This window comes from Haliaeetus leucocephalus, unplaced genomic scaffold, assembly GCF_000737465.1.
Source record: "Haliaeetus leucocephalus isolate CR32 unplaced genomic scaffold, Haliaeetus_leucocephalus-4.0 Scaffold193, whole genome shotgun sequence".
Classification (NCBI taxonomy): domain Eukaryota; kingdom Metazoa; phylum Chordata; class Aves; order Accipitriformes; family Accipitridae; genus Haliaeetus; species Haliaeetus leucocephalus.
In genome coordinates, this window is record NW_010972629.1 from 918,358 (window position 1) to 928,505 (window position 10,148).

At 59.1% G+C, this 10,148-nt stretch overlaps 3 protein-coding genes across 3 annotated transcripts; all 3 read left to right on the forward strand.

Annotated features, from left to right (window-relative positions):
• Window positions 1-1,612: 1,612 nt before the first annotated feature.
• Window positions 1,613-2,055, forward strand: S100A16 (S100 calcium binding protein A16). Its single transcript, XM_010565588.1, has 2 exons — window positions 1,613-1,768; window positions 1,891-2,055. Exons 1-2 carry the CDS (start codon window positions 1,613-1,615, stop codon window positions 2,053-2,055), a joined length of 321 nt encoding a protein of 106 aa, XP_010563890.1.
• A 3,802-nt stretch (window positions 2,056-5,857) lies between these two features.
• Window positions 5,858-6,849, forward strand: LOC104830565 (protein S100-A4-like). Its single transcript, XM_010565589.1, has 2 exons — window positions 5,858-5,998; window positions 6,685-6,849. The coding sequence occupies exons 1-2, from the start codon at window positions 5,858-5,860 to the stop codon at window positions 6,847-6,849; spliced, it is 306 nt and encodes a 101-aa protein (XP_010563891.1).
• Window positions 6,850-8,677: 1,828 nt separating this feature from the next.
• Window positions 8,678-9,688, forward strand: LOC104830566 (protein S100-A4-like). Its single transcript, XM_010565590.1, has 3 exons — window positions 8,678-8,746; window positions 9,235-9,389; window positions 9,496-9,688. Exons 2-3 carry the CDS (start codon window positions 9,252-9,254, stop codon window positions 9,658-9,660), a joined length of 303 nt encoding a protein of 100 aa, XP_010563892.1. The 5' UTR covers window positions 8,678-8,746; window positions 9,235-9,251; the 3' UTR covers window positions 9,661-9,688.
• Window positions 9,689-10,148: the final 460 nt, after the last annotated feature.

Below are 10,148 nucleotides of genomic sequence, written 5' to 3' on the forward strand. Positions count from 1 at the left end.
GTGATACTGGCGTGGGGTCTGCATGTGGGAACCCCAGCAGGTGTGGGTGTGTGGTGGGTGCTTTTGCCCAGTGCTGGTCATTACCTTTTGTTGGCAATTAATGGCCCGGGACAAGGAAGGGCTGGGGCTGGAGGTCTCCAGTGAGCGGCTCTCGTGGGGCTGTGGCAGGCACTGCAGCTTGCAGTAGGAGCCCCTGCCAGTGCTGGGACTGTTCAAAAGCCACCCTGGTGTCCAGCTTCCTGCAAGCCAGATATGGTCCCTGGCCCCAGGATGGGGTGGCCCTGGGCCGTGGCACTGTGGCAGAGACAAGGCTCCCATGGGGACAAGGGTGGCTTGGGAGGGCACCCAGCCATGCCAAGGCATGCAGGGATGAGTGCAATAGTGTGGGGAGCCCGGGGCTGAGCCTTGTGTCTCTTGTCACCACCCTGATGTGCCAACGTCCTCAACCTGGGGCTGAATTGGGGAGGATCAGTGCAAAGAGAGAGGGGACGTGAGCCAAGTTTAGGGCACCGCGCAGGTCCTACCTGCTCCCAGGGAGCAGCAAGGCTGCAGACACCATCCTGGATGATGCCCACAGAGTGGGGAACAGTGCTGGACTACCCCTCTGGGCTCCATGCATGCTGCCCTGTTGGCTTCCTCCAAGACCCACACGGCCACCGCTGCTGTGAAGGTCGGTGTTGCACCCTGGGCTGGTGTAAATCAGCATAGCTCCAGCACAATCACGGGGAGTAACACGCTCCAGCTTGCCCTGCTCCCTGCCACCGACGAGGCAGGAAAGGGCCAAGGCCGGACAAGGTGATGCTGTTTCCGTCCCTGCCTGCCTGCATCCTGCCTGTGACGTGGACAGCAGACCCTGTGACGGGGACCATCCTGTTGGGTTCATCCATAGGAAGGAACTTCCTGGCTTGGGGAAGCTTCGGGACCGTGGAGAGAGGAGGGGGACCCCAGACATCAAGCAGGCAGGCAGGATTGGACCTTGGGGTATGGGGGACGGCCTTGGCTGGGCTAGCGGGGGGCTCAGGCAGGTCCAGACCTGCTCTGCCAGGGTGTTCCTGGCGCTGTGAAGCAAGAGGAGGGCTGGCCGGTAATTCCTGCCCTCGTCCTGCCGCCACCGCCGCCCTGCCACGCGGCTCCCAGCCCCATTCCTTCCTAATGAGCCCTGGGAACTGGCGGCCGCGGCTCCAGTGCTGCGGAGCCCCGCGGCCCCAGCGCCATAATTGCCGCCCTGTCCCATGCGTGGGGGCGGCTGCCCTGGCGGGGCAGGTGGGGCAGCTGGTGTGGGGTGACTACCGTGCCAGAGCTGGGGCAGGTGGCTTGGAGGATTTTTAGGGTAACCCTGTATGAGCAGTGATGTGGGGAGACAAGCACCCTGCATATCAGCACTGCCAGCTTTTTGCCTTTCTGTGGAGGCTGTGTTTTGCCTGCCTGGGGGCTTGCAGTAACTCCAGGACTGGCGGCAGCAGAGACTCCCGTGCACACCCTAAGTGATGGCACCGTGAGCTTTGGTGGCACGCTGCCTGCCCTTCCACCCCTAGTCCTCCAGCATGGGCTTGTGGATGGTCCCAGGGCCCCCGTCCCTGACCCCCGTCCCCACAGGTGACCACAGGCAGCGATGGCAGAATGCACGGAGCTGGAATGGGCTGTCCAGGTGCTGGTGAACAATTTTGACAAGTACTCAAGCCGCCGCTGCTGCTGCAAGAAGCCACGGCGCATCAGCAAGAAGGATTTCCGCAAGATGCTGAGCTGTGAGCTCAACCACATGCTGACGGTGAGGCTGGGGTGCATGGGGCCAGGGGACCGGCTCCTCCTCACACTTGCACGGGGTCCCCCCCACCCTGCACCTTGCTTTCCCTGCTGCCCCAGTGTAAGTGGCTCCGCTGTCTCCCCCAGGACACTGGGAACCGTCGAGCGGCCGACAAACTCATCTGTGACCTGGACGAGAACAAAGACGGGCGCATCAGCTTCGAGGAGTACTGGACCTTGATAGGTGGCATCGCAAGCCCCATCGCCCAAATCATCCGCCAGCAGGAGCAGAGCGTCAAGCACACCAAGTAGCCGGCTGCATCTGGACCCTCCCCAGGCTCAGCCTGACGGGCTCAGCCCCTGCTTCTCCATGGCTCCCTGCTTCTCGCCTCGCCCGCTGCCGAGCCGCGCCCCGAGCCCCAGCTTGCTGCGGGGCACCCCAGTCTCCCACAGCTTTGCCGACTGAGCCATGCCAGAGTGTGATCAGGGCAGGAAGATCCTGTGGGTGGGAGCTGAGGGGTGCAAGGCCACCACAGCCTTGGGGCAGTCCTCCTTACCCCACACCATGCCATCCCTGCCCTCGTCCTCTTCTGCAAGCCTTGTCCTTGCAGGGGTGCTGGGCAAGAAGCAAAGGGAGAGGCTTCCCCTCATCTAGGACATGAATTCTGTCTGTTCTCAGACCTCTGGGGTGCAGCCCTGCTGGCAGAAACCCCATCACGACCGGGACCCCCTCTCCCATTGGAGCTCCCCCTCAAAGTCAGGGGTCTTCTTGGGAAAAGCGTGCCTTTTCCCCTGCCCAAGCTGGTGAAGGGTCTGCCCTGCCTGTGCTGCCTGGTGCTCTGGTCCTTTGGGCTCGGGGAGTGGCGCAGTCCCATCTGGGCAACACCTCAGTGGTTATTTATTGCAGCAATAAAGTTTGGAGGAGCAGTGGGTGAAGCTGAGGCTCTGCTTTCCCGGGGGCTGCCCCGCAGCATGCATGCATGGATGGGATGTGGGGGGCCAAGAGAGGGAGTCTGCCCTATTTCCCATCATGCAGTCACAGCGTACCCTGGGCTGGCGATAACACCCATCCCAGCCTTCTGGCGTGGCAGGGATGGGCTCCCTGGGGCTGATCGAGCCACCACGAGGTGTCAGCAGACACCGTGGCCTCCCAGCACCCCAACCCGTTGCCTGGGACACAGGGTGCGGATGATGCTGCCACATGTCCTGAGGGACCCTCTCCATGTCTCCATGTGGCGTCCCAAGCACCTGGGACTACAGCCCCCCATCCGTACACCATAAGATCACAGCCACCCCAACCCCAGCGTGTCTCAGGTGACCCCAATTCCCGTGCTGCATCTCGGCTCATTGCACACCCCCCCACCCGGGATGGGGATGGGGAAAAGCTCCATGCCCTTGCGTGTGCCAGGGACACCCTGGGCTCCAGTGCTCGGTGGGGAGTGTGCTGCAGCCTGGCTCATGGCGCCCTGTGACGCCCACGGTGCTGGCAGGCAGCCCAAACCGGCGGCCCCAGCACCTGCTGGGGATTTTCCACTGGGAGGTGACTTGGCCCCAGGCCTGTGAGCATGGTGGTGACCCTCTGCGACCCCCACTCCCACGGCAGGGGGGATGACAGCACCTTGGAGCCAGGACCCCCATCCTTTTCCAGCCAGCCCCCCTCGCCGATGCAGGAGCATCGCTGGCTCCTGCCTGTCCCCCTGCCCATGCAGCCCACCTTCCCCTGCCCTGCAGCATCAGGGGTCCCAGGCAAACCAGGGGTGCTCCTGTGGGAGACGGAGCAGCTGGGTAGGGCTGCGGCTGAGTCATAGCAGAGGAATCCCCCTCAGGCAAGGGCAGGGCTCCTGACTCACTCTGCTGTTTATGGGGTGACTGGGGATTGGCTGGGTGCTGTGCCTAGCTGCTCACGCAGGATCCCAGTGATCTGGTGGGATCCAGAGTAGACTCTAGGGGTCTCTCCAGAAAGGACCCTCAGGGCGAGGGGGAACCAGCCCCCAACATCTCATTTCTAGATGCAGATCAGCTGCAGTGCACAGAAACAATTCAGGATGCCCCACCCCCACCTTATGCTAACTTCCTCACAGGACCCAGGCATCTGAGCTGGGGCTCTGAGCACTTGCAGGCCCCACGCCCGTGCTGGTTGAGGCAGGGTACATTATTTCCCCATCCCAGAGCTGCTTGGAGCAAACACGGGTGCATGGGGAACCCAGGAGACACGGGAGGGGCTGCTGCAGTGCACCAGTGTGCAGGGGACCAGTGTGCGAGAGAAAGCATTGCACAAGCATCCATGTGGGCAGGGGGTGTTTTGTGTGTCCGTACGCTCGGCAGCTGCACCCCTGGGTGCTCCTCCTGGAAAACACTGGGGCACTTTGCACAGCACCATATGGCAGGCGGGGAGGGGGATGGTGTGGGGCTATGCAACAGGGATGGGGCTGCCAGGCTCTGCAGCTGGCCCCAATTTAGGGAACTCAAACCCACGCTCCTGTCCTCATGTCTCCAGTGGGATCAGCTCTGGGCACCCTGTGCCAGCTGCTAACCCAGCCCTGGTGGTGCACCAGTCTCGAGGTCCCATGTGCCGCAAGGTTTGCAAGATTTCAGAAAATGCCCCAAATATGTTTTTCCCCATGGTCTTCTCTAGCTGCCAAATCTCTGGGAGAAGAAAGACACGGTTCCTTTGCAATCACCAGAGACCAAAATGTTGGCTGTCTTCGAGTTGCTCGAGGCCAGGCCACCTTGGGTTTCACCAGATGAGGATTTACCCTGGCTCCCTCCTCCAAACCAAACAGGATTTTGTGGATGGGTGGTAATGCAAAAATAACTGGGGGTTTGCAGGAAAAAGCCAGGTGCCCTCCCTGGTAGTGGCACTCCCCCAGGAGCAACCTCCTGCCAGGATGGCCACCACCCTGGAACAAGCCCTGGCCTCCAGCAAGTGCTCAGGGAAGGAGCATGACAAGTACCAGCTGAGCAAGGCTGAGCTGAAGGAGCTGCCCAGCTTCATGGGGGTGAGGGTGGGGACACTCAGGACTGAGCCCCACCAGCATCCTCGCATCTCTCCCCACCACTGGGGAAGATGTGGGGGTGAGGGAAGGGCTCTCTCCTCCCTCAAACAGGTTCCCCCCACCTGCTGAAACCACCTGTTGCGGCTGATGCCTACTTGTGCCGTGGCTGGTGAGCACCATCCTTGACCCTGCTGATGCTCTGTGCCAGGAACAACTGGATAAGCGTAGCTTCTGGGTGCTGTTGAAGGACAAGGACAACGTGATGGACTTCAAGGAATATGCGGTCCTCCTGGGCTGCCTCACCATGCTCTGCAATGACTTCTGCACTAAGGCTCATGGCCCTGCCAGCTGGCACTGAGCCCCAGCTCATGGCTCAAATAAAAGAGCTGTCACCTCCCCAGCCCCACTGCAGAGCCTGTTCATTTGCATTGGGATCACCAGGATGGGAGTGCTTGGGACCATCTGTCTTGGGGACACCAGGGCCACCCAGAAAGCTGGCAATGTGGGGTACAGTACAGTGATGGCTTAGTGGGGGGTCATGGGCTGGTGACCAGCTTTCTCTGGGGACCCCCAAGGGATGCCCCAGCCCTTCCCAGTCCCTGCACCCATCACTTGGCTTGTGCCTTGGTCCCTAGACTCCCCAGTAGGGCCAGCAGCTCCTCCCAGCACCCACCCACCTCCCACTAATGGGATCACACAGCTCGTTAGGCAAAAATGAGGTGCGGATGAAACTGCCAGCATGGAGCTGCTGGGAAAGCCTGGAGGCGAGGGGGCTGCGTGGGGCATGCTGGGCAGTGCCACCCTGGCTGGGCTATAAATGCCCATTGTGCTCCAGATGCAGCACCCTGGCTCCTTGCTGTTGCCTGGTCTGCACCAACCCCGGTAAGTCTTTGCTCCCCTTCCTTGTGCATCACTTGTTGTGCAGCTTTGCTCTCCAGATGCAATTCACCCAGCAGTTGCTGCACCCTAAAATGCCTCCCTGAGAGGCACTGGGGTTGCAGCTACCCCCTTAAAGGATCACAGACCAATTTGGGCAGGGTGGGGGGGGACAGACCCCCCTGCCACTGCCCTGACCCCATCCTTGGTGCTCTGCCCTCCAGGCACGTAGGAGGCTGGCGATGGCGTGTCCCCTGGAGCAGGCGCTGGCCGTGATGGTCGCCACCTTCCACAAGTACTCAGGGAAGGAAGGGGACAAATATAAACTCAGTAAGGCGGAGCTCAAGGAGCTGCTGAACAAGGAGCTGCCCATCTTTGGGAGCGTAAGTGGCTGTGGGGGCACATACCTTTGCATCCCCTCAGAGGTGCCCATGTACAGGTGGGAGGTGTTGTAGGAGCAGGAGCAAACCAGCCTTGGGTCTTTCCACGTAGCATGGTGCAAACCGCACAGGGGTGAGCCGAGGTGGTCTCTGAATTTCCCCAAAGCGTGCATGACAGATGCAGCCCACATGCAACACACTGAGATCTTGTGCTCCAGGGCAAGCCCTGGGGAGAAGGAGGGTTGAGGCCAGGACGACCCAAGCTGGAGCATGCTCAGTCTGAAAGGAAACTTGGCTTTCTTATACCCACAGAAATATTTTGATTGGCAAAGAAAAATCATGCTCTGATTTAAATTTTTTAATCCTTTTTTAACTCCCCAACTTCCCCTTCTGGCTTGTGGTTTAACTTGGGAGGAGGGAGGAGAAATTTTTTAGCCAGACCTTTTCATGACTGAGAGGTATATTTGCTGTAGTTGTGCCAGCACACCCCAGAGCACAGGTAAGCCAGCTGCATTTCTAAAGCCCACCTCCTTCCAAAGGCAAAGAGAAAACCCTCCTTCAAGGTAAGGGGAGGGAAGCCAAGGCTTTTTACATCCTTCCTTGCAAGCAGCGGGGCTGGATGAGAAAGCACCTCACTCATCTGTGCACCCCGAAACCGCTTACCCTCACCATGCTCTCCCCCCTCGCAGAAACAAATGGACGAGGTGGAATTCAAGAGGCTTGTGAATGACCTGGACCACAACAAGGATAGCGAGGTGGACTTTAAGGAGTATGTCTGCTTCCTGGCCTGCATCACCATGGGCTTCAATGAGTTCTTCAAGGATGGCCCCACCAAGCAGCCCCGCAAGAAGTGACCCCCACTGCCCACAGTATCACCGCGGGGCTCTCAATAAAAGCTTTTCCAAAGCCTTGGTGTGCATCAGCACGGTTTTCCGCGCCGTAGGTTAACGGGCAGCTGGGTGACTCACGCCCTCCTCCAGCTTTGTGGGATTTTCCATGGTGTGACTCAGCCCCAGGAGGCATTCTTTGGAAAAGCCTGAGCAAAACAGCTCAGTGCCGCCTCTGAGCAATGTACTTGGACATTGCCCTGAACCGTCCTTGCTGGCTTGAGGAGAGGTTCAGTGCATGTTTAGCTCAAAACATACAAGCTTCCCTGAGAAGAGCTTGGCTTGTAGGTTGGCACAAGCTGCCCTGGGCAATGCATTGGGTTTAGGGAGAGAAAGCTGGTCTGGAGGAGCCGGACAGCAAGATGCTAGGTCCATGCAAAGCACAAAAGCCAGAGTGTGTCCCCAATTCCCACAGAGAAGAGCTGTTTCTGAGCAGCTGGAGGAGATCCTTAGACCCCTCAGACTAGCCCATGCTGGGGGACTGCATTGGAGGTCAGCCTAAGCCCCCTCCCAGGTGTACCACAGAGCCGTGGGGCTGCAGATAAGCAGCAGTTTCCTGAGCACATCAGCCTGTGATACTGGCTGGGAAGCACAGAGCTCACCCCCCCACTCCACCTCCCCATAGCCTCAGCAGCTCCTGGCAGGTCTGGGCTGGTTTGCAGAAGGTGCTGCAGCTGCTCTCCAGCTTTCCCCAGCAGCCCCAAAACCTCAGAGAAACCATTGCAGTTTCAAAAAAGCCCTTACAAAGCCTCTGCATCATTGCATGGCAGAGCCTGTCCCCAAGTCCTCCTTGAGCCCCCAGGTCCTTCCAGCATCTCCCCAGCAGCCTCAAACTTTGCTTTGCCCCTTCCCAGTGTCTTTATAAAGAGCGCCAGGGAGCTTCTGCCTCCTGCCCGTAATTTACACCAGTTTGCACTTGCTAGTAGGGAGACAAGGTTCAGGCTTGGGGGTTTCTTTTGCCAAAATGGTCCTTAAAGAAACCCCTGACCTGGGAAGAAGCTGTGCGGTGTTTGGTGAGGTTTCGCATCCCACAGGGCACCAGAGCAACCCAGAGCTGTCAGGGGGGCTTCATCCCCTGTTTTTCTCACTCTGGTCCCTGCAGCAGCGGGTGCCTTTGTCCTGAGGGGGCTCAGACAGGCTCAGGGACACTCGGGGTATTTGTCAACCCTTGCACCATGGCGAACAGCCGGTTTGCCCCATGGCAGGGGGTTGCAAACTGCCTGCTCCTGGCTTTCCCCTGCAACTCCCTGACATGCGCTCGGGACATGCAGACACCAAAATAGCTCTCAGTTACACAATGGGGCATTGTGACGCACTGCCCTCACAGTTAGGAAATAGAAATTGCTTGCAGTCGAGTTAAAAAACAGAAAAAAACCCCTCATCAAAACCCCAGCACAACAAAGCTGTGGACAAGCCCCGCTCGGGTTTGTGCAGTTCCAGACATCCCTGGGGATGCTGCCAAAACCATTGCGTGCGACGTCTCGCCCCGCATCGGCATCACCTACCCTCACTGGCAGTGGTGGGACGAGGTGTCCACCACCCCCCTTGCTTCAGCCCTTGTCCCTAGGGATTCTCTCTCTGGACAGGTGGTCCCTGTCCAGCCCTGGGGGCACATTCTGCCCTTTCTGACACAAACCAGCCCCCTTGGCAATGCAGGAGCTGGATGGGTTGGGGGGGCCACGGCTGCTCCCAGCGTTTTCCTCTCCTCCTTTGCCAGCCAATGTCCAGACAGACGCTGGATCGGCATTGGTGCCTTCCTATCCCGGTAGTGAGGAGGTGTCCCAGGCGGGGCTATAAATGCCATGAACTGACGCCGGCTTGCCTCCCGCCCTGCCTGTCCTCGGCTGTTTCGTTTGAGCTGTCGGTGAGTTGTATTTTTCCTACAATGCTCTGTTCCCCCTCGCCCTGTTGGCCATCCAGATGCCCTCCGGATCTCGCTGATGGTGCAGCTGCCCCAACCTGCAGTGGGGTCCCCCTATGGAGGTTTTCCCCTGGGGCTGAGCGTGCGGCTCCTGCTGCAGCGAGCTGAGCTCAAAGGCTGCATTTCACCTCCGAGGGCTGGAAAAGCACAGGTGCCCCTTCCCTGCCTGGGCTGCCTTCCCCCACGTTCTCCCCTCCGGCATGGCTTTTTTGGAGGTTGCTCAGCACCGGTACCAGATGGCAATACCCAGCCTGGCTGCTAGCGGGGGGGTGAAATTAGGGAGGAAATGGTGATGCATCCCTGTGTATGCCCGGGAGTGGGGTACTGGAGCAGGCTGTACAGTCTGGGGAAGACTGTTGGCCCCCCCAGCGTGGGATTGTCTGGGGACCCTGAACTCTGGTCTCACCTGCTTGTGCTGTTGGTGCCTCCAGGATCGCTGGCATTCCCCATGGCGTGTCCCTTGGAGCAGGCACTGGCCGTCATAGTCTCCACCTTCCACAAGTACTCGGGGAAGGAGGGGGACAAGTACAAGCTCAGCAAGCAGGAGCTCAAGGAGATGCTTGTGAAGGAGCTGCCCAGCTTCAGCGTAAGTGTGCGGCAGAGGGTACGACATCCCATGGGTGATGCTGGGACTCAGGGATGTGGCCCTTGATGCAAAACCCCATTTTAACCCCCCTTTTGCTCCTGGGCAGAGACAAACCAATGAGGCCAGCTTACAGCAGCTCATGTGCAATCTGGACAGCAACAGTGACAGTGAGGTGGATTTCCAAGAGTACGTGACCTTCCTGGCCTGCATGGCCATGATGTGCAACGACTTCTTCCAGGACTGCCCTGACAAGATGCCACGCAGGAAGTGAGCATGGGGCACTGGCCTGAGGGCTGCATTGCTGCTCCCATGACCCTTTTGCTCTTTCAATAAAGGTTGCTTTAAACAAAGTCCTCTGCATGCTTTGCAATGAGGGGGTTTCTTCTCCCGGGGACAGGAGTGCTGTCAGACTGGGGAAGACCCCATTTCCCTTCCATGTGCATGTTGCAGGTACCGGATGACGAGCGAGAGCACGGGTGCTACTAAGTTGGAGTTGCTCTGCTGCAGCATGGGCACCTCATTCCCTGAGCCCTTGTAAACAGCCTGCTGGGCTGATCCTCGCCGGCCATGTTAGCATGAGTCAGTGGCAGGGGCTGCCCGGGCGGCCCCCTGCCCTCCAGCCCCAGTAACTGCTTCATGGTGATGCAAGGCAAGGCAGGAACTTTCACAGGGATTAATGCCTCTGACCAGCACTGTGATAACAGTGACGGGTGAACAACTCTTTTTTAGCCATAATTATTAAGCTGACACAGGGTCAGC